This window comes from Athene cunicularia (genome assembly GCF_003259725.1).
Source record: "Athene cunicularia isolate RWA chromosome 7 unlocalized genomic scaffold, athCun1 chr7_part1, whole genome shotgun sequence".
Lineage (NCBI taxonomy): Eukaryota > Metazoa > Chordata > Aves > Strigiformes > Strigidae > Athene > Athene cunicularia.
In genome coordinates, this window is record NW_020799107.1 from 30,025,865 (window position 1) to 30,049,981 (window position 24,117).

Genomic DNA, 24,117 nt, shown 5'->3' on the forward strand with positions numbered 1-24,117 from the left:
TCCCAAATTGTTCTCAGTTTAACATTAGCATTGTCAGGAAAAACATATACAATTCTTTTTCATCTCTCGATTTCACTTACTAAGTGAACAGAGTGAGCAGTAACATTCCCTAGATTAAATACATGTGATGGATAAGAGAACAAAGTACTTTCTTTACATTTCTGATAGGAGCCTCCTACAACTCACTTATCAATCTAAATGTACTACGTATTATTCTTCATTCAATACACTCCTCACTAGTACAAGCTATCACCCCTATTGAACAGTTCTGCAGTAACATTAATAAATTTCCTGATGATGCTTTTATTGGCTGTTCCATGCATCAGAAACATCTATTTCTTTTGAAAAAGTTTAGACCAAAAAGGACTGCAAAAGGAGAAAACATTCACAGTGAAGTTCACTACTAAGTGTACTTATCAGATCAGTAAGAGCAGATGGAGTTTCTTGCCTTCAGGTCTCCGCTGATTGTCAGTCCTGGGTGTCAAAGTGGACTAAGCTAACCTTGTGACCAAATATTGCTGTTGACACCATCCTGTCTTTAGTGAATGGATATTCACATTAATCAACAGCACCCTGACCTCCGGCACTTTGTCTCAGAAGGGAAATCAAAGACTGACCATTCTGGAGGTGACTCTTCCAAGGCAGGTTTCAGGCATGGTGGTGGCAGGGCAGTGTGGCAGTAGCTCATCGTGTTTCTTGTTCCGTTTCAAAATGGAAGACTTCAGCTACACTGAATAGTAAAGCTATCAGCAGAAAAAAGAACTGTTCTAGAAGTCAAGCTGTTCTTTCTTATTATGTGTATATATGATATTACAAGAAGAACACAGAGTGTGATTTTTCATGCAGATATTCTAAATTGGTTCGTTATAGTAGCATACTTAAAGTAATCATCTTTCCTACAGGAAACCTATATGCAGCTTTTAAACTTTCCTGAAGGAGTAAGTATTACTTGACTAAAGTGACAGTATTAAAATACCTACCTTTGACTGAAGTACAAACAAGCCAAACTATTTGCTTGCAAACAAGCTAACATCTTTGTCATCAACATGGTCAGTGGGATCAAGGCACCCTCAGCAAGTTTGCTGATGACACCGAGCTGTGTGGTGCTGTCGACATGCTGGAGGGAAGGGATGTGCCATCCAGAGGGACCTGGACAGGCTGGAGAGGTGGGACAGTGCAAACCTCATGGAATTCAACAAGGCCAAGGGCAAGGTCCTGCCCATGGGTCGGGGCAATCCCCAGCACAAATACAGGCTGGGCCGTGAGGGCATTGAGAGCAGCCCTGCGGAGGAGGTTTGGGGGTATCAGTGGATGGAAAACTGACTGAGCCAGCAATGTGCACTTACAGCCCAGAAAGCCAATTGTGTTCTGGGCTGCATCTAGAGCAGTGTGGGCAGCAGGTCGATGGAAGGGATTCCCCCTCTGGTCCAATCTCGTGAGACCCCCCCCTGCAGTGCTGTGTCCAGCTCTGGGGGCACCAACAGAAGAAGGACATGGACCTGGTTGTGTGGGTCCAGAGGAGGCCACGAAGATGCTGAGGGGGCTGGAGCACCCCCCTGTGAGGACAGGCTGAGAGAGTTGGGGGTGTTCAGCCTGGAGAAGAGAAGGCTCCAGGGAGACCTTAGAGCAGCCTCCCTGCACCTTAAGAGGGCCTACAGTGAAGATAGTGAGGGACTTTTTACAAGGGCATGTAGTGACACAATGAAGGGTAATGGCTTTAAACCGAAAGAAGGCAGATTTAGATTAGATCTAAGGAGGAAATTCTTCCCTGTGAGGGTGGTGAGGCCCTGGCACAGGTTGCCCAGAGAAGCTGTGGCTGCCCCCTCCCTGGCAGTGTCCAAGGCCAGGTTGGACAGGGCTTTGGGCAACCTGGGCTAGGGGAAGGTGGCCCTGCTTATGGCAGGGGTTGGAGCTAGACAATCTTTAAGGTCCCTTCCAACCCAACCATCCTATGAAATATAATTGTACCATCAAATCAGTCAATCTTCAGCTCTTGTTACTGTAGATATATAGAGGATTCTGAGAAGGAAAGAACAGCTTGTTTTCTGAGAAACATGCACACAAATGGCACATTTCAGTTATGAGACTTTGCTTGTTAAACATAACTCCATTGCTTTGTTACTGTATTACAAAGAATCAGAAAGGGAAAGCTATTTGCACATATGTTCCTTGCAACAAAACTGTAATTTTGAACAGTGTCTGAGGAACACCATCACTCTCCTTTGGGAGCAAGAATCCAACTGCAATTTAGTTAAATATGGGAATAGACACTTATCAGAATCTTTGCATAGTGTTGGAAATCTACCAGAAGAAAAACCATAAGGAATTAGTTGTTACCGAGCTAGCTCTGGATTTCTCTGTATAAAAAAGCAGTCAAACAGCCAATGCTTGTGTCCTTGACAGCCAGGATTGCCAGTGGAGCTCCCAAGAGTGCAGGTAGCTCCTCTTCTGTCCTTCTCTTGGAGACACAAAGCTGCTAAGCTTTAATTAGCAATATTTTTCCTTAGTAGCTTAGGAGGCTTGGTTGATGCAGTCTTCTGTGAGCACTTCCAGTGCAGAGATGTAAGTTTAATTTTAAGGATATATTTCCTCTTTCTTCAATAGAAGTTAGCATTAAAAATCCTATGTGGATTTCAGCTAGGGAATTCAACTAGTGTCTTTTTTTTTTAATTCATGGCCATGTCCCATCTATAAAATGTTACATATCAATGGCCTGAACACTAAGCTTGTGTAATTTTGTGTTAAGATAAAATTACATTGCCAATAGATACAGTTTTTCCTCTCATGAAAGAGCTGTTGACACCAACGGCTGTGCAAATTAGAAGTGAGAGTCACAACAACTGTTCCATATTTGAGTCTCAGAAAGCGTGCAGACAAAAAATTGGGTTGATCTGGCCAACAATCCCACCTGAAATGTGCCTGTATCACTTATGTAGTCACATCTCTCTGACACCTGGTTCAAAAGAACTGGCAAAATGCTCTAGACTTCATGATTGAGAGCTAGAATTCTTGTAAGACTGGCATTATTCTATCTTTGTATTGAAGTCATCAGTATTGACTCTACAAATAAATCTTCTTTCTTAGCTTTGGATATGACAGGCACATGTACAGTATTTATATCCAGCAAGAGGTCAGGAAATGGAACTTAATTTTCTTAAGCCACTCCATCCATGAAGCTGCAGAGTGTGAGTTAATGATTACATTGGTGGCGATGCTGTATAAATGGGACAGATGTTCCCCACGGAGATCTATGCCATTCTGCTCACAGTGCTCTCTGAAATTCTTCTGAAGTCATTACTTCTCAAAATCTTGTCACCAGAGCCACAGTCACCGTTCTTATTCAGCAAGAAGAGCACATCCAAATGCTTAGGCTGCAATTGCTCAAACTGTCTGCCACCACTTTGATGTCACTGTAGTCACATGGGTGCTACAATGAGCAGTGAAGCAAAAACGAGACAGGACACACAACACTTCCAGAAAGAAGTGGAAGGAATAAAGCTGCTCTTCTCCACTGTACCCAGGGCGAAAGAAACCTGAAAACATGCCCTACTACTAAGGCTACCTGTAATCCCCATTGAGTCTTTGGTGCAGACTCCTCTTGGTGTGGACTCAACAGCACTGACCTCAGCACAGCGACTGTTCTTGACAAACCCACTACCCTGTAACTCCTGTCCTTCCCCTCTTGCATTTGTATAGTCAATCTCTGAAGACCTGCACTGTCCAGCATGATGAAAATCCCTTCTGCTAAAAAGTAGTCTAGACTATGTCAGCTGGTGAACAAGCACAGTCAGAGACAGTCTGCACTAGCACAGAAGTTGAGGGATGACTGGGCCTGTGACGTTAGATGGGGTGGGCTTCGGGCTGTCATTTCAGCTCCTGCTGATCCAAAGAACGTGCCTGGTCCCCACAGGTGTATGTGAGTGTAGTGCAAATCTCAAAGAAGCACAGTGGGGTTCTGAAAAGGTTACAACCCCTGCAGTCATGAGTTTTTATTCCCCTAAATTTTTCCTGCAAATTCATGTAACAAAATCCCCAAATTCCCAAAAGCAAAAACTCACTTCCATATTTTTTAATACAAGACAGGATAGCCCTTCTTGAAGACCATTCAAGCTCCACTTTGAAACTGATACCTTTTCTATTAAAAGTACACTCATGCTAAACTTCTGAGGGGAAGTAAGCTTTTTTCCAAGTTTACAAGGAAATATGAAGAGCTTTTTTTGTTTTTCTAATCCCTTCATTACCTGGTTCAGTATGTGTAACAGTTCTTGTTACCACAGAAGCAGCAGTCCATATATATGATGTAATCTTAAATATACTTGAGATGAAACAATATGTTGATATCCTTTTTTCACAAAGGTTAAAGATGGACAGATAAAGTGAATTCGTCCAAGAAAAGAGAAATTTTTAGCAAATGAAAAAATCAAAATCTAGTCTCTCAAACACAGTGCTTTTAACAGCAGATCATCCTTCCTCTCCAATGCAACTGCACCATGTCTGTCCCAAGCTTTAGTGCACATACTGACAATTCCAGAATTATAACAAATTGTGAAGTACAACAAACTCTCCCCCTCATCTATTCTGATCGTGCTGTACACTGACATAAAGTCAAAAGGAGTTAAAAAACGCCTTTGAAGTCTTTGAGCAATCTGTAGTCAGGTAAGACTCTACCTAGATATCCAGTATTGTGATTTAACAGGAAAGAGACTCTAGGTTTTGGTAACCAAATCACAAGGATAAACAGTAAGGGAAGTCTGTGGGGTGCTTGTTTTAATGTCTTTGGTTTAAGTACTGCATACAATTATTTCTGGGGATCACTCTCCCTCTTAAATAAATTACTTGTGTCTTGAATGAGAATAATATTAATATATGAGATACTGGTTTGGCCTTTCATGGTCTTTTAGGTGGACAATGCCTCTTGCAAACATCATAAAGATCTTTCATACTAGAGCCTTTTAGCCAAGTGAACTTTTAAACAAGAAATATGATGGTTCACAGCAATTCAAATCACACATATTCTTGTCTACATTTACATGAGCATTCATTATAAATCTTCCCTCAGTTATGTAAAATGATAACAGAGGAGAATTCTATTTACAATCCTGCTTCTAAATTCATTTACCCTAAAGAAATCACATCATCCATCTGTAAGTTCAGAAAATGAAATTCCCATAGGGAAGCTAGCTCTATGGCAAGGGTTAGAATATTTTGCTTCAAGTAAGAATCCTGGCAAGACTTAACACAATATTGCAATAATACTGCATGCTCTGGGCTTCATCTTATTATTCTTCTTCTAACATGATCACTATGTAACATATAATGTTCATTAGCAAGAATATTTATTCTGGAGTCAGGCATATTGATATTATAATAAGAACTCAATTTCATACATCCCAGAACAATAATTAGATTTGTGAAAAACAAATATGTAGACAATGGTCAATAGATCAAAAGCATTTATTGCACAGAGATATCTTTTATGACTATTCAGATGTTAATGTGAACAGGCTTCACACACTAAAACTAACGTACCATGGTGTCAGAGAACACGAGACATAGGTTGATGAGTCACATTGCAGACTGTCTAGGTCATGTTCTCATTTGCTATGAAATACGTGGTTGTGAAACTGAAGTAAAATATGATACTCTATTGCACTGAGTACTGCTCATGTTGTTCTGATCATATCATAGTAATCACCCGGAAAAGGTATGATTCAGAGTATGTTCTATAAGGTACTGAATGTAAAGAATGGCTTTCAAAACAATGTTAGTATCTATACATTTAATAACTTTTGTGTATGTATATGCAGATATTTATATATATCACTCGGAATTCAGATCACAAAGATCTTTTTTTCAAATGTTAGCTGAGATTTATACCTCATCTACAAATACAGGACGATGATATGTTTATCATGTTGCCAAAAACCTGAATACGTTTGTGGTTTTAAGAGACATTACTAGGTTGTACAGTCAAGTTCTATTCCCATTTGTGAATTACCCTTATAAATATATCCAAAAACTGTCTGAATTAATTTGGAAATGAATACAAATACAAATGAAATACTGCTATTGCAATATTGATGCTTCTTGCAAAACCTGGACACAGTATTTGCAATAAAATTCATTGTATATTTAGATGATATATTTGTCCCTGATTTTCAAACAGTTGGTTTTGTAACATATTAATGATTCATATAATGCTTTATTAACATGCTTTTCAATGTTAAAATACAATGTAAACGTTTTGGATCACAGATTCTTTGCCAACTATTTTCACTGAAGAGCCTTTCAGCTATTAGCTTTTATTATTATATGTGGTTGTTGCTTAAAACACACTGCATAGTTTTTACTGTGTGACTGAATAACAGACACAAATCAAGTGAACCCATCTCTGACCTACATAGCTGGTAGCCATAGGAGGGCAGAAATGCGCTGTTTGCATGTGAATAGAGCCATTCCTTGAAGTTCCCAGAAAACAAACTATTTGTTCAGAAATTTGTCATAAAAGTGAACAAAAGGGATGTGAAGATGAATGAGTCAGAGTAATTCAGAAAAAAATACAACGTTCATGGAAATGTTGCATATTTCTGACTTGTTTCACCAATCACAGACTAGTATATGATGCAGTAGCCTAGTTATTCCTTCAGGAAAGGAAAAACCGTTGCTTCTGAGTCATGAATTAGGAAAAGACATTCATAAGCAAAGAAAATTGCATACAGCAACACAGAAGAAATGACAATTGCTAAAAACCAAGTTGACTTTGATATCATGAGTGAAAATGTTCCTAGAATAAGAAGCAAACAGGGGAAGAAGGAAGCTGTTATGCAATGTGGAGTTCAAGATTTAAAATAATCTTGGAGTAACAGGTATATGGGTGCTTTATTGTCCTGGGACAGAGATGGCTTCACTCTATAAGAGAGCTAGGGTCAGGTTTGAGGAATCCACCCTGGCTACAACCTAGCAGATTCAAACAAAACCCTATGTCCAGAAAGAATGGAAAAAAAGGGGTTAGACAACAGTTTGCTAGGTGTTTGCTAGGGCTGCTTGTTAGAGCTGAAGGAAAACAAAATATTGTTCTTGTTATCATTAAGTGGCCAGAACTGCCTTGTTCTTTTGTTGATCAGAAAATAAACCCAAGAGATTTTATACAAAACACACCGTGGTACCCATTCTCCTTGCTGGTAGGAGACAACAAATACCTATGTCAGTATGGCCCCAAAGGAGAGAAAGCCAAATCCATAACCAAAATCTTGTTTTAAAAATTAAGAAACAAATAAAAGATGGAGGAAAAACTAGACAGAAATATACAAGTACCGAAACTGAAATGACTAGTTTATCTCCCCTCTAGGAAAGCAGCACACAAAATTTCAAATTTCAAAAGACCACATAGTTAATTTTTTTCCAGTTTAGTGCCCCAAAGAAAAAAAAAAAAAAAAGACCACTCAAACCCTCAGTTTAATGGAAAGAAACTGAAATACTTTTTTGTCTTTCTTGTCGAGAGTGCAAAAACAAAACCCAAAGAAGCTAAAACCGAATTATGGTACCACCTTACTGTGATTTTCATGGTCAGACAGCATAGAGAAAAGCAGATAATAAAATCTTTCCAGATGTCTGTTATAAACAGACAGACAAGTAATTCACCTGAAGGAGAGACACTGACACTGAGCTCGCTTCAGAACACCCACTGTACGATGGCAGGAGTGAGCAGGGAGTATGGATTTAAACTCTGAACCAAGAGCAGGGAACTGAGTTTCATTTTTGCATCCCAGAACAGTAGTGAGTAAAATGTAGATGCTTTTATCAGCAGTTTCTAAAAGCACAATGTCCTATTATAACTTCAACAAAAAGTTAAATTTGTTCTGAAATTAAATTTTACAGGCTATCATTTTAACAAGAAAAACTGATTATTTTGGAAGGTTAATCTAAAAGTTTCTTTTCCCTTCAATCCAAGCTTAAAATGAAAATTTAATTACAGTGATAAATACTCTAATATACATTTTTGTTTAGCTATATTGCTGTATTTTTGATCCATCAGTTCTAAGAATGGACTAATATAACTAGAATTTTTGAAAAGTGTTTTATCTGAAGGATCATTACCTAGTATTGACTCTAGCATATTATTTCAGCATTTTATATCTTTATAAGGAATGCTTATTCTGTTTAAAAAGATACAGGATAGGACTGACTTCATTAAGTGATTTTTTTAAAGAATTAATGTTCAGAATAACTGATTAACTGGGATGTATCTCATTCCTGTTTCCAGACACTTAAAAAGGCCTTCCACCACCTCAGGTTCACTGCTTCCAGAATACAGTAGTGCATTAAGAAAATGCAAAACTCTCCTTTCTTATAAACAGCATAAACAAACCTGGTTCCCTTTTAAAAACCTCTAAAATCTTTGCTCGCCTAAATTCTGTCCTGAGACCTGTTCTCTCTACCCCAAATGAGGCTGATAAAACACACCTGCCACAAGCAGCAATGAGAAACTATGGAGCTTGATATAAAAGCCTCACCCCCAATAAGAATGTGAGTGGATAAAATTATCCATCACAATCTGAAGGTCAAGTTGTCAAAAGCATGTGTGTTTTCTAGAGATGTTGGAATATATTACTTAAAATATTAAGTGCTTTAATAAAGTCTTCAAAACTAGTTTGTCCCCTGTTAACTGTGAGGAGCAACAACTGCAGATAACACAGTGATAATAAAAATGAAAAACCTTAAAACTCTGGTGAGAGAACACCTGGGAAAATGTAGAGGGCACCAACTGCCACTGACAAGTATGCATAACTAATAAATAGAGGAAACAATGCCAGACACATTTATATCAGTAGTGTGATATTTTGTTCTAAAGAACTTGTCTAAGAAGAAAACAGGTAAAAAGTCATTAATACCTCATATACCTTCATGATACTGACAGTTCCTTCTCCATGCTGGCCTGGGGATCCTTGGCTCTGTAGCAGATTTCTCACTGTCTCCTCCATTCTAGAGAATGAAAATATTTATAAAACTCAATTGTATGGAAAAAAAAAAAGAGTTGCATTCGGTGGTTTTGTTCTTTACAAGAGCTTAATGCATCCATGGCTACCATGAAATGAATATTTAAAGACAATCCTGGTCTTATAATGTTCTCATACTCCATGTTATGAATAACACATTAAGGGCACTCTTTTATCTTTTGAATATGCACAGTAATTAGTTGTATTGTTAGAATCCTACTGGAACTCAGTTACAAAAATTAAAAACAAATGTGTGCAGAAGACATCACCTTGTCAACAGTGTAACCAAACACCATAATAAAATTATCATCATTTAGGAACAAAATCAGATTAAAAAACCCCCAACCTGCTACATTTCTAGCCAATTGTCAGGTTTGTGCAATTTTGACAGACTGACAAATACATTACTAGTGTTTCCTCCCTATGTTATGGGTGCAGCAGTGTGTGCCAGTGCATTTGTTTATAGAGGCACAGCTGCTGAACACATTCACCCTTCACTGCCCTTTCAAAGGGATGTAAAAACCAAGTGTAGGCTAAAATCTGGTACTACCATCCCATGAAAACGTAATCAGTGAAAGAAGGAAGGTTTGCACTTCCATTTTAGAAGGTGTCAACAGACACCAGCAAAAGTTGTCTTTGATCTACACTCACTCATCAAGCATGTTAAAGCTGATACCGGTGCTAACCCTCCTGAACAGAGGCTGAACAGAATAAAGAGTTCTGCTCCTTTGCACAATAGGACCACTGGGAATAACAGAAACCACCTACAAAACACTGGTCCCATTGAAGGTGGATCAGAAATTAAATCCCAGGGGCTTAGGAGATGTCACTGAGGCTGACCACAAATAAAGGATCCGGGACTATAGCTGGTTTCAGCTCTATGAGTATGGGTAAGAGGAGGAAAGGGATCAAAAGCCAGAGAAGCAGTGATGAATACAACAATGATGCTGGGTTTCACAACAAAAAATGCTGAGTGCCAATTCCAGCTGAAGGTCCTCACGCTTCTCCCCACTCCCCATCTCCTCACCTGAATTCTCACCCCTATACAGCTGCTTCTTCAGCTGTGTGGATGCAACAGTTTTTCCTCACCCTCCCTTTCATGTTTTCTGTTCTTTTCCTTCTAAGCTGTCTCAATCCCTTGACACAGTTGGAAAAAGATCCCAGTTAGAACAGGGGCTGGAAAAAGGAAAACTGCTGTGGCACTGGGGTGTGGGTGATACGAAGGCAGGAGAGAGAGGAATACCTTAAGCCATGTTGCCAAATACGCTGTATATTAAAACTGTGACCTTGAAAAAAGATCCAGTATTCCTTAGCATATCAGACCAGAAACTGCCTGCTGTTGTTTATTTCTACTGTGTTTAGGGAAACATGACTTTTGTGTACCATCTTTGCAAATGCAATTGAGCAGAAGAATTATTCACAGCATATCCGTTTGGTTTTTTTTTTTTATATATCTAAGGTAACAATCCAGCGAGACAGCAAATATTAGCTAACTGCTCTGGCCAAAGGCCAGTAACATTATCTTTTATATAAGCCTCATACTCTTTCTGTCCTTTCAGTCTTACCAGAATGAAAGGCACTGGCTAATTTAGCAATAATATGATGTTTTGCTAGGTTTTTGCCTTTCAAGTCAGCCAGCTACTCTACTTTTTGAGAAGCCAACACTGGGTATACATTCTACTCAGATGAACACTGACATTTTACTTATTCGTATGACGGTTTTTTGTCATTGATGTGCAGACTTCTATATTTGCCAGAATGCCCACAGAATAGTTGGACCATCTGTTGACCAAATGTGAATAAAAACAAGCCAGCTCTAATCTCTAGTGCAGACAGTGGTGCAGTTTTTCAGTTGCAGATTGTAACCATTTCTGCTCATAGGCTGACCTTAATCAGATGCCTTTTACACAGAAGGACAAATAATTTTGGTTCATAATATAAATTCCTGTGCAGTGCTCACCGAAAGATTTCATCTCTTAACATGTTCATAATTTCATTTTTAAATTAATGGTGTAACAGGATTCTTAATTATTGTGTTTATATATGCATATACAGTTCCAAATCTTGTCCTCCATAAAGTTATTCAAATTAATAAACAAGCAAAAATGGGAGAAAGATTAAATTCAACTATCACTAAAATCAGAGTTTTGCAATTGAGGCCTAATAGTATTGATGAAAATATAATCTACTTGCTTATTATTATCATCAGTTAAACCAGCTCAGAAAAATTATAAAGAATTCTTAAATTCAATAAGTCATTTCATCTTCAGTCAAATTCATATGATCTATTTTGGACAACAGGCCCATCTTGTTGAACAGCCTTATAGGGACTAGCCAGCACAGAGTTTCACTACAAACACCTCCCATCAGTACTCAGATTTCTATGCAATAGAATAATCTTTGCAACATGACAAAGCGCTCAGTTAAACACAGCTGAGACTTTTGCTTTGTCATTTGCAGTTATTACAGAAGTTTGTAAGAGTTGACAGCGACAAAGCTGAACTACAGGCATTACAGGGACACTGTCTGTGTGGTCATGTCACTATAAAACCAGCACTGAGAGGATCTTACAAGCTTTAGGTACCCATGGAATATCTGAAAAAGGAAAGAGAAAACTAGTTTCTGTCAACAAGAAGATTAAATATGCTTACAGACAAATTTACTGCAAAGCTCTGATGGGTAGCGCTCTTGCAGTTTGTAAGCTGCTGCTTCCCTTGCACTCCAGTTGTCTGTTTTTAGGAAGGACTGCTTAACCAAACATGGCACAGGATAATAATCGAGACTTGTTCTCATAAATTGGAATCTTTGGACCATGAATTAATGGCACCTTAATTGAAAAGCAATTGTTATATTATGATCTATAATACTCTCCAAAGTGACAGTACATGCCAGACGGATTTAGTATAAATTCTTTTGAAGAATGCAAGATGAGTGGAGTCTTTATAAATTTAAATTGAAATCTCATGTTTTGCTCCCTGAACAAGGCTTCCAAAGGAAAGGACATGTAAATTTTGGGAGTGAAACAGAAGAATTAGGAGTTTTATGAAAGGTTATTTTTACACATTGACCTATATTTTTCCCCCTTCTGGTAACCATGAAAGGTTCTCTTCTCTTCATGATTCTAATATCCTAGGTGGACCCACTCCAACATGAAGCACTTGCCGATTACATCTAGAATAGCTATCCCCCACACATGTATTCTGCCTGCTTGCTGGACTATGCTAAAAAAACTGTTTTGCCAAGGATTCTGTGCATCTTATGTAACTATCAAGCTGTTACAATCCATAAAAACAGTCTCTAAAGCTCACCATTCCTGGGTCTACATTCTTCAATCACTATTTAAAAACATTTATTTTCCCCTTTCTTTAGTGTTCTATTTATTGCCTGTTCATCTGAAGCATCTCCCTTAGTACCATTAAATTTTTTGTTACATCTATTATTTGAATAAAAAATTGAAGTTTTCTTAAAACTGAAGTGTTCCTTTCATTTTTTCTTTAAAAAAATTTTTTTTCTTTAGGGGAAAAATAAATTAACCCATGTTTGATAGAAGCTTCTTCAAGTTTCTTGACAAAATGTCAGTTTAGAGTAGGCAAAGAGTCCTCCACTGGTCCTAAACTAAGGATAAATTTCTCAAAGCATAAAACAGAAGAAATGAAGCACTCTGAAAACAGAATCTGTGCATGGCATATAAGAGTTTAAGGAACATAAAATATTAATGCTACTGTGGAAAGTGCTGTCAAGATTTCATCTGGAATATTATCTGCAATTACAATCACCAGTGTTCAGGAGCAGCTTGTTCAGAGAGGATTCACTGAAGAGACAGCTCTGTGGTTTAGAGGAGCAGAGAGTCTGTATCATGAGAAGAGACTAAACAACTTACCTTGTTAAACTTAAGAGACCAAGGGCTTACAAAGGTATGACTTCCACAAAAGAAGCAGTGCGAAGAAGTAAACTGGGAGAGAAAACTACATCAACCTCAGGCCAGTGGTTGACAAAACAAGATGGGAATATAGGGGTTACAGACACATTTAGGCTGGAAAGAGGATGTTTTTAATCCTTGAAAAAGTGAGACTGAACCAGCCTGTCAGGTAGAGTAACAGAATGAGAAACCTGAACAGTTTTAAGCCAGAGGTGAACATTTATGAAATTAATTACACATCAGGGTCAAGAGCAGAGGACTTGAATTTATGATCCACAGGTCCTTGCTGCTATTCCTTCTGACACAAAATCAGTCATTACTACATTTAAAAGACGTAATTTGTCCTGTACTGTTGAGAGAATACCAGGAAACCAATCCAACTCCAACGTACAGTTATTTATTCTGGCTTTGCTTCTGTGTGTGTTTCTGGACAAGAGGGCCAGAGGAATCTCGGGAAAGGGAGAAACATTTTTCCCTGCCCAGGGAGCAACACATAGGGCACAGATGCTTGGGAATCCAAGATATGGCATAAGGAAGCTTCCTCTGTATTTTTACTGTGACTCAAATCTTGCCTGTAAGCCAGGACCTGTCCACAAGGACCCACTGAGCTGTAGGAGACTTGATTTTAAAGCTTCTTGATGTTATGTTTCTGACAGCTCTGCTGCCTCCATCTCCTGCCTGGCCCCACTGCTGCAACTTGAGTCATGCCCCAGAGCAGTTTCAACCAGGTCAGGCGAGAGAGAACCCTGCTGGGGATGATGCACCACTGCTAGGCAGCTGATTTCCTGACTTTCCTCTCAATTTTCTCAGGATTGCCACCTTCATAAATGGGCACCTCCTTCATGCCGTCCCCCAGCAATGCTGGGACATGGTCAGAAAACCTGCCCACTTTGTGCATCTCCCGTTTCTGTCGTTTCAAGTGGACCAAAGCCATAGGCTATTATGTTAGGGTCCTCCCCAAGCAAAGATTTTAAAACCATACAGGAATTAATCTTCCCTCAAATACACTGATTCAAGGAGGCTCAAGAGTTCTCTCAGCCCTGTAACTCACCAAAATCTTCCCTGTATATTTCCCACTTCCCAAAAACATCTTTCAGCCCCCTTTCAGCTAGGTTTATTGATTCCCTTCCTCGAGAGAGGTGTCTCTCACAGTTTGCCACAGCAATTTCACACATGAATAGGATCTTCTCTGACCAACCTCTCCACTGTGTAGGACATGCCTTTATGCCCTGTGTCACTGCAGAGGAAACCCATTCTCTTCCCCTGTTATTTGTAGCATACCCCTTAGAAGGGCTTGATGTCCCCAGATGTAAAATCTGTCCTTGACAGAGCAAGTTTTCCTTGAAAAAACTCCTTTCCATGTATCCTGATCCTTGATTCCCCTTCTATCACAGGGAATGAACATTCTCTATAGCCCATGCTCTGCTCAGCCACGTCCCACACAGCCCTTTTTATGATTCTCCCTCCAAGGGACAGGTGACATGTCATTCTAGAAGGTCATGCTCTAGAAGGTGCATGATAGTTTCAACCCCTTCTGCCTTGACCTACTTCCATCAAGATTTCCACAGGCTGGCAGCTACCTTTTGCTAGGTGCTATCATCTTCCCTTTTCATCACCCTCAAGCTGAGGTGACTGTACTTGGTGTATTGGTTATTTCACACGAAGAAGAATTCCTTTAACTTGATACTTACTGCCTTAAAAAGACATGTCCAAAGGTTTCTATAGAACCTTACTGCAGCAGTTGAGGTATGTATTTCAGCTTTTTCCTTCTCCTCATGATGTACAGCAGGTGCAGGACTTTTTTTAAAGTCTTAGAGAAAAATATCAATAACAGTTCTTTCTCCATCTTTAGCTTAACTTCTGTGCAATCAAAATTCTCAGGTGGGTATTTTCTTCCAGCTCCTATCTTAAGCAGTCTCTAGCTTAAGCCTCTTGACTTCTATTTTCAGTTATAGCCTCCCTGGAGATGTGGCCTGGGTTTCAGCTCCTTGTGCAGTCTGACCCCTCCCTTCTGCCTGATCACAGGCAAAGAAACAGGTTCCCATGAGGTTTATCAGTACTTTCAGCTCTTGGTTCCCCTGTGAACCAGCCACTATTTGCTCCAGCTGGATTTCAGTTGTCTCTTTGGAGACTGCAATGTGGCTTTGGTGGCAGAATTCTGTGCCTCTGTCCAAGCCTTCTGACTCTCTCTAAACCCACAATCCAATGAAACAAAAAGCTTCTTCTCTCTGGCTCAGCTCCCAGATAAATTTGTTTGCTTACTCACATGCAGTTTCAAACTTCAGGTTTGGGGTTACCTACATCTCACTTGCCTCACCACTCCATTCAGAGCTCTGTAATGCGTCAGGTTAGACTTTCTTCTTATGGTGAGTTCGTTAAACAGCCAAAATGTTTCAAAGTAAACACCCCACCTCAGCTCTGAACAAATAAAAAAATCCAGATTTTAGATTAAGCACCAGATTTTTTTAAAACAGGGAAAATATTGAAGTGGCTTTACAAGACATAACAGAAACTAAAAAAGCTCATCAAACAGCAGTTCCTGTTCACTGCACTGTTGCAGGAGTGTCTTTCCTTCTGCCTGGTTTCAATTAAATTAGTGGCACTCTGAACTGCAAACTCTGCTTACTCCCCTCTGACCCCAAGGATTTCCATTAGTTCTAGACAGGGCTGCCCGCTCTCCTCAGTTCTCCCCTTGATCTGCAGGCTCATCTCCAGACTGTGCAGTGACCTGCCAGCCACACCAACAGCCTCGAGACCCTCCGCTGTCCTCTGAGCATAGTGAGCCATGGTGATCCTCAGGACAAAGTGGCCCCTCGTTCCTGGGGCTGTGTCCAAGCCTGCTGTTCTCCACAAACCTACTGGGATGACGCTGCAGCATGCTGTTGGGCCATTGCTTTAAGTGGGTAGGTAGCCAGGAGACAGACACAAGCTTCTCCGCAGAATTTAGATATTGAAAATGGATTAAAAAAGGCAAAGAGAGAAGTGAAAACAGATACATGATAAAAACTTAAGAGAACTGACAATTGGAAAATGCTGTGTCTTTAAACCCCAAAGGGTTTTCTCCACATTTTCAGTGCTGCTTAGGATATGACACTGGTAGATGCCTTATAGCAGTGTGCTGGCCAAAGCCTACAGAATGCCCAATATCCATCCTTAGTATTTTATTTGGAAATTAAACTAGGAATATCCTTTATAACAGCAACAGAAGGACAAACATACAATGTATAATTTATGTTTATTCTTTCTGTTCATCAGTACAGGTGCTTATCAATCCAGAAATACCAATGCAGATTCTCCTCCTGCAGCATCATGGCCCTTTCCCCCCCTCTGAGCAGCCAGTTCAACCCTGTGGCATTTGCTGGTGGCAAATCCAAGCTGCTCAAGCCATGTTATTTCCACACACTCATGCTAAACCCTCCTTCTAATAACATACTCAAAAGTCTTGCCTGAAGGGCAGGGAGTAGAACACAGAATAAAATATCTTGTGTGTGATGAAGGCAAGTATCGCAGGGCTGTTCTGGAATGAAGTAGATCTCAAGCTCTATTTACATGATCCTTCTTTTGAGTGGATGACCTAACCAGGTGCTCTGTCCATTAGACTGTACTACCACTTGAAAATTACACAGAGTTGGAAGATGAGCACAACATTGTTGAATCACTGATCATTGAACCGATTAGGAATTTTCAATGTCTCCTTAAAATAATGTGAGTATATGCCTTGAGCCTCAGAGAAGTAGGGTGGGATTCTGAAAGACCTCAGCACTGGTATATCATCGCTCCCACATAAGTCTCAAATCTGTTATCACCAATGGCAGACCTGACATTTCCCTGAAAATGTTCTAACTACCATCTGAGCCAGGAAATGCTGGAAATGTTTCCATTGTCTCTTGCAGCCATGCAGATTTCACTCATCAAATATATACCTACAGTAAAAAGTTTCTGAACTGCAACAGAAGCCAGTGGTAATGTTTATTTTTGTATTGAGAGGTAGACAAATGCCATATGGACTGTATGGGTGTCTTCCATCACCAGCGCCGTATATGATTCTGTAAGTTACAGGCATGGAATATTAAACAAAAAACAGTCCAAGACTAAGCCTCACAGAAAAGCTTCTCACGGGCAGTTGAAAGGATTTTTCAAATGGGAGGACTGTCCCTCCTGCAATTTCTGAGAAATATATTTGGGACCTTAGAATGGGAGATACTTTCATTAACTATAAGTGGATAGAACCAGACACGTACAGAAAGATAATTCTCGTGTCAGCTTAAACATCTGCTCCTAAATTCAAACTCTATTCATGCTAGAGGCACCAGAACTATAGTCTTTCAGCATAACTAAAAACATCAGAAAAACTACAGACAACTATATAATCAGACTACAAATATTTCCATATTCAAATGATGGTGGGTTTTCTTCACTTTTTTACTTGTTTTCTACATTTTAAACAAATATTTGTTTCTCCATATTTGCAAATACATAGATAGGTGGATAGATATATCTACCAGCTCCTCCAAATACATATATATAATTTTGCATGTAGACACCCTGATACAGACAAACCACTACTGCTCTTAGTTACTTACGGGAATGTAAAGTCACTCAAAACTCAAAAGCTCTTGTTTAATTGTGCGTCACAGTTTCAAGGAGGTACCAAGGCCACCTTGACATAGTTACATAGATTTCTAAAGTGTTCCCCATGAGTAGCAAAGATGCTATGTGGAGAGAGGCAGCTTTTGTGATGTTGAAGTAGGTGCAAGAGAAATTCAAGAAGAAAATTAAGTCTGTCATCAATGAGCATTTGCGGAACCCTCCACAATGCAAACAAGCTGTTCTTACGCATTTGCACACTACACAGCCCATCATGAAGTTTTCAGGCTCAGATTGTGAGTGCTGTGGTAGACACACACCTGTGCTGTCCAGAGTACAGACAACAGCTAGAAGAAAGCTAGAAAGAGGAGAGACTTTTATTTTTTCTTCTTCAGAATTCATGATTTGTTTTCAGCCTCTCTGACTGCCCAGCCACTTATATGCAAAACACTTAAAATATATAATTCTTCTGATTAAGTGGCTAGTGAGCATGCATATTATTTCTGTACAGAAAGATATATAATTCTTTTGATTAAATGACTACTAAGTATGCATACCGTTTAAGTTGTTCAGACAGTTTCATTATATTGAACACCATACAACATGTCCTCATAGCTTCAGAGGCAAAGACTGTAAAATCTATTAAATTCTTGCATTCTTTTTCCCTTAAAATGTTATCTGTGACTTTAATGCCTTTAAAAAATTAACTACTAGTGGAGCTAATGGGACTCTAAATAAATAAAAATCAGGAAACCATTCCTGGTTTGGTTCAATAATCTAAATTTTACATCAAAAATTGAATTCACAAGATAGCACCAGCCCCTTCCTGACACTGTACAGTCAGCTACAAAGGCCCAAAGGCCAAACTCCTGTAAATGTAAATACACAGGACTCGAGTATAACAAGAAAGTTTCCCACTTTGAACTTGGATCCCCTCAAAACGAGTCACCTCAGATATTCACAAAGAACAGCAAGAATCAACAGAAGAGCAAGAAACAATGACTGGTTCCCAAACATGAGACTTACTTAAAAGTACTTTTAAAGACAACATGGAGTCTTAATATATATAGTTTCTTTTGTCTTTCTGGACTTCAGCCTTTCTAAATTTCAGCTCATAAAGAATAAACATAAGAACAACCATAACAATAAGAAAAGAAAAAAATTGACATTTTCATTTCAGCTGTGACTATCTGAAAGCCTCTACATGTTAGATCAGCAAAGATGGATGAAAGATGGATGAAATGTGTAGAAATATTCCAATTGATGTCAGTGCTACAAATAATGATATGGTAGTATTTTGATTTCTAAGGGGGATAATGTGCTGCTGTAGGTATATCTAGGATTAGTCTTTCCTTTTTTCTTCTCAGCAGAGAGCTTGCTTTGGACATTCAAACAGACATTCACAAACAGAGGTTATGAGACAGTTCTTGGTCCATCAGCTAGCATAAAATGTTTTCTCTGTACCCTTCACGAATATGTGATGCCCTGGTGCCCTCTCCGTGTAAGACTGTCTCACATGACAAACCCTCCACATTAGCCTCCAAATTACCATCTTATGAAACAAAAAATATATAAATAAAATGCCTCCACCATGTGTTTTTCCCCAAAGTAGATTGGGAACGACTGCCAGGATAGCAAATGCCAAGTATCTTCTCCTGAGCCTGAAGAATGCCTCCTTTTGTACAGGCTTCCTCCTGCAGTACTGCTGTGAAACAACACGGTTTCCTATTCTAACGGTGCCCAGCAAAAAAGGAGTTTACTCTTCTGGAGGACAGATTCAGTAACAGCAGTACACATCTACTACCGAAGAAACCTAAGATGTAGAAGTAATTACTCTTCCAGGTTAGAAAACAACCACAAAACCATGTCATGTCAGAGACATAAGAATGAAAGCTTACTTGTTGTAGATTTCCAAACCCTAGCAGCATAGCAAAATGGCCTAAATAAGTAATATATGGTTAGAAAAATGGTCTCCAAGGGCTTCATTACCTGTATCATTAAGTAGTGGTAGTCTCTCTAAAATTATATTGACAGATCTTCTACAACCAAGCAGTTGATAATGAGGCAATAAAAATACATGCAATGCACACAGAAGAGTGCTGGAATAGCATCCTATACAGTATCATCAGCTCTGATGACAAAGCACAAGAAGGGCTGAATTAAACACAAAAAAATCCAGAAGGACCTAGATATATTTGGTCATTAATAACTTTTGATATTTTCCCTTTCTGTATCTGTGCAATCCGAGCAAAAGCAACAGAAGATAAGAAAAAGAAGGGAAGAAGAATAATATCAAGGTGCAAATGAGATGCAAGAAGATATAACAGCTGCATTAAAAAAACAGAAGAGAAATGGCAGGGACACTTCCTTGCCTCTGTGTGAAGCGCCATGAAGCACTCCCCATATCTTTCCAAACACATTATTCTCCCAGTCATTATCCATTGTGAGAAGCAACAACAGGAAAAAACAACTACACCAGAATACACAGGCTCAAAATGCCAAATTCATTGCTACTGAAGTTCATCTCTTTATCCTGGAGACAAACTGAATAAAAGCAGGGGAATGGTTCTGTATGTAGGAATTGCACTGAAATATATAGAAAGAGCACTGGCTCTTTGCTGCATGTATGTGCTTCTGCTACTGCCTGCTCTCATTTTCCCCTTGCTGAAGTCATGCAGAATGTTGCCCCTGTATCAGACACTGTACCAGACAGTGTCTGAAATCTGTCTCACCTCCTAGGTTCAGGAGATAAGCTGTATGATGCCAGAAATCCAGTGAGAAGAGAACAGGACACTTTGGAGGGAGGGCCAGCTACCAACATGGAAAACAAAAGGAACAGAGAGGAGAGTAAAGGGGACTGAAAATGCATATCCCATTACTTTGGCCCACAAAATAGAGCAGCTGGATGAACTAAAGTGGGATTTGGAGAAGTGAGAAGAATAAAATACTTAGAGAAGGGAAGTAGAAAAAAAATTTTTTTGAGAAAGCACCTTAAGGAGAGAATGGAGAAGAACAGCGTAAGACATGAGGACCAGAAACAAAAGCAACAGTGGCATAAAAGATGTAAGAGAACTTTGAGGAAAAGAAGAAAAAAGGACATGAAAATGTAAGAAAGATGTAAGAAAAATGTAAGAAAACAGAAAGAGAATAATGTGGAGCAACAAGAAAAAAGGTAAATGTAAAGAGAAATGGAAGGACATCTAGGCATCTCAAAGTTGCAAATGTTTATGTTAATTATTTAAAATGTATTGGTATTTCTTTTGCAGAAACAGAAAAGCCATTAGCTAGGACTTCCAACAGGAGATCATTTAAGAGGGTTTAGAGAAGGATTTTTAGTCTAACTACAGCCCTAAATGGAGAGTCACAACTTCAAGCCCTCCTCCCTGCTCAAGCACTCATTCTTTAATCATCTATCTTCAGCACAGCACGGGATACATTTTCAAACTGCTCTGCAGGATTTTAGCCACGCGGCTCCCATTGTGTTTAATGGGAATCCTGTGGACAGAGCTCTGTATGAGACTTTCAAAATGCACTCCAAAAATCTCTAAATAATGCACCACTTGAACATTACCCTGTTTACTTCTCATAGAACATTACTAAAATGAAACAAAGGATAGGTCATCTATAAAAGTTTATTGGGTAGCTCATCAGTTTCCTACATATATATATATAAATTATGTTTAACTTAACTATTTATGACTTACTTTTTCCATAATGTCTAAAACAAAGAACAAAATGAACTCAAACCACATTTGCTTCAGAAAAGAAGATGCAGCAGTTAACACATCAGCCTAAGATTTGAGAAGCCCATCTTCAAGACTTCACACTGTCATAGGATACCTTTGTGGCTTTGTATCAAATTTTCCTCTGAAAATTGATTTAACAGTTTCTATTTCATAACAGCTTTATGATGATAATAAATACCAGTGAAGCGTTAATCAAAGATTCATCAGATACAGAAAAAATGTTCCAATATTAACTCCCCCTCTCCCTTCAAGAGGAGGGCTGTTTCCATGATCAGGTCTGAGATAACATGAAAGTTTTGAGAAATGTAAATCCTCGTGACCCATCCTCTAGAAAGAAAAGACCTTCATTTCTGTGCTTTCACCTTTCAGAAGCAGCATTCAGAATAAATCCATGAAGATGCAATTTTAATCAGCTTTCATGCACTCAAACAGTAGATCATATTCCATCATCCTTTGGAATATGAACCAAATAGGCTCAGCTACATAAAATGTTTCAGGGATTTCCACTTCAGGGAAATGGATCCTCAACCTTTTCGACCTGTGCAGAGCCGAACAGCATTACCGCAGAGAAAAGAAGGCTGGTATATTCACTAGGCAAAAGTTTAGCCAAGGAACAGCAAACATAGCATACAGAGCCTACATTGCTAGCTTCAGAAATGAACATTAGATGTAATATTAATATCACCTGCTTACTATAAACTGTTACCTTATCCATGCAATTTGTGCTACCACGAAAGTGGAAGATCACCTTAAGAATACATACATTTATGTTAAGATAGCTGAAAACTGGACTCGGCAAGTAAAATTCTTCAGTTGTGAAATAGTTAAGCACTTTTTTCCTGAACTTGCAGAACAGATACTGGACATAAAGGTCTACTATGAAAACCTTGGGCAATACCTATAACAGGAGAATTTCAGCATTTTGAAGATTCTGAGTTTATGTCAGTGGAATGCAGAAAAGTTAGATGACTCTAGAAGCTACTGTGACTACCAGCTTTAAACTGTTCCGGCATGAATTACTGCAAAATTGAATAACTTTGGGCAGAAGTCATTCCACTGAATTTAACAGCTCGTTTTATAGAATCAAGGCCTTTTGACTTAAGTGAACAGACAGCATGTATTTTAGCTAATCTGGTGGAAACAAAGCCTCACAAGCCTGCCTTACTTAGAAATAATTTAGCAGTTCTCCTGAGGGACTTTTCTCCCCTCTAAGCAAGAATCAACACAAAGAAAAAGATCCTTTTGAATCCTTAATTAAATATTATAAAAAGTTGAAAGAAAACAATCATTATCTTATAATACACCATTACAATGCAGGAGACCGATTTCTGAAAAACCAATTTAGATATCTGTGTCCAGGAGGGGTAAAGGGCAATAACAACAAAACAAAGCCAAAACGATACATGAAAGAGAGGCTGGGTTGGACATGCTGGGAATGCAGGGTAAGTGCTGAACAGCAGCATCTCAGAGTACCAAAGCTTTAAATATTCCATTTGTTCTTCAGAAAGGAAGGACAGTTTACATTTCTCACGAGCAAAAAAGCTACACAGAGCAGGAAATCCTGTGCATGACCGGGGATTCTATTAATGTGAGAAGCTACGTCAGGTCCCATAGCTGGGCAGGCGGAAAGGCAGGACTCAGCCAGATATACAAAGGGAGTATAACCTGTGTGTACAGGAGACATCTAAGATTTGTGCTTGCTCTGTTACAAAGTTAAGCTATGTTTTATGATAGAATTAAAACAATTCACTCAGGTTTTAATGTCCTTGATTTATAAGGATAATGGATCATGTTTACACAGATGTGACGCTGAGAGGCCAAGCTAGCACTGTGCACTCCTGCTGGCACAGACAAGCTGGGCAGAGGCGTGCAGGGTGCACTCTGGCTAACAGACACCAGCTCAGGCCAAACCTCCTGCTACTGGCTCCAAGTACTTTGGAACACACAGTTCTTGCCAGCCTAGTTAGCTTTAGAAAGATGAGAGGCAATAGGAGGCAGAAGGCAGAATAAAGCAAGAGGGTAGAAGTCCCTGCTAAAAAACTGCATCTGGACCAGACACTGGTTTTGCACACCAGTGCAGTGCTAAGAGTAGATCTAGCTACTGGTTATCTTCACCACAAAGACAATCCTACTTGACACAAATGCAAGCAATGTCAGCTTGCAGAAAATCTAATGCTGGCATTGACTGTAAAATGAAACTAGAGTGAAACAATTACTTTAGATCATCCATGTTCCCTTTGTTTTTAAAATAACTGCTATAATAGTAATTTGTAAATTATCCATATTTGCCTGTTTTATTAGTGTCATCTAAACAGCAATTTTATTTCAAGATTATTAAAAAAAAATGCTGACAGGCTTTTTGTTAGCAGTGCTAGCACAGTATTCTTATACCTTTGTTAAGATCATTGCTAATGATTAATTTTAAAGTAATTTCAGATTACTAAAAAGAAGTGTAATAGATTTCCTTATCTTCATCACTTCAAACCCTCCTTCATTGTTCATGCCACTAAGCACATTGTATGTTTTGAGAAATCACTTGGCCTGCAAATGGCCCTGCTAAAAAAATACACTTATTGTTTGGTAATGTAAAAATTATAAATCCAACAATATTTGGAATTGCTGAAGGAATATGGTAACTCATTTACAATAAAGGGTGCATTCTTCTGTAAAACACGGGCCTTTTTTTTTATTTATTTATTTACACTGATGCATCTCCAAATGGAAAATAGTCTAGTGAGAGGAAGACAGACGAATCTGTATCTGGTGGGGTGATCACTTCCAACATTTGACTTCTAACACTGTTAGCTAAAGACAAATGTTTTAAAATTTCAGCAAATACATCTTGATTTTATAGATTTTATCCACACTT

General features: G+C 38.9%; 1 protein-coding gene across 11 annotated transcripts in view; it reads right to left on the reverse strand.

Moving 5' to 3' along the window:
- Nucleotides 1–24,117, reverse strand: part of NCKAP5 (NCK associated protein 5) — a 384,106-nt gene that overhangs the window by 139,607 nt on the left and 220,382 nt on the right. For 9 of the 11 annotated variants that reach the window (XM_026852923.1, XM_026852921.1, XM_026852922.1 and 6 more), the window contains one exon: nucleotides 8,892–8,982. The exons of 1 other annotated variant lie outside the window; for it this stretch is intronic. In XM_026852923.1, the coding sequence (XP_026708724.1) occupies nucleotides 8,892–8,982 (91 nt within the window). The remainder of the gene's footprint in view (nucleotides 1–8,891; nucleotides 8,983–24,117) is intronic. One more of the 11 variants, XM_026852924.1, reaches the window with a different exon arrangement.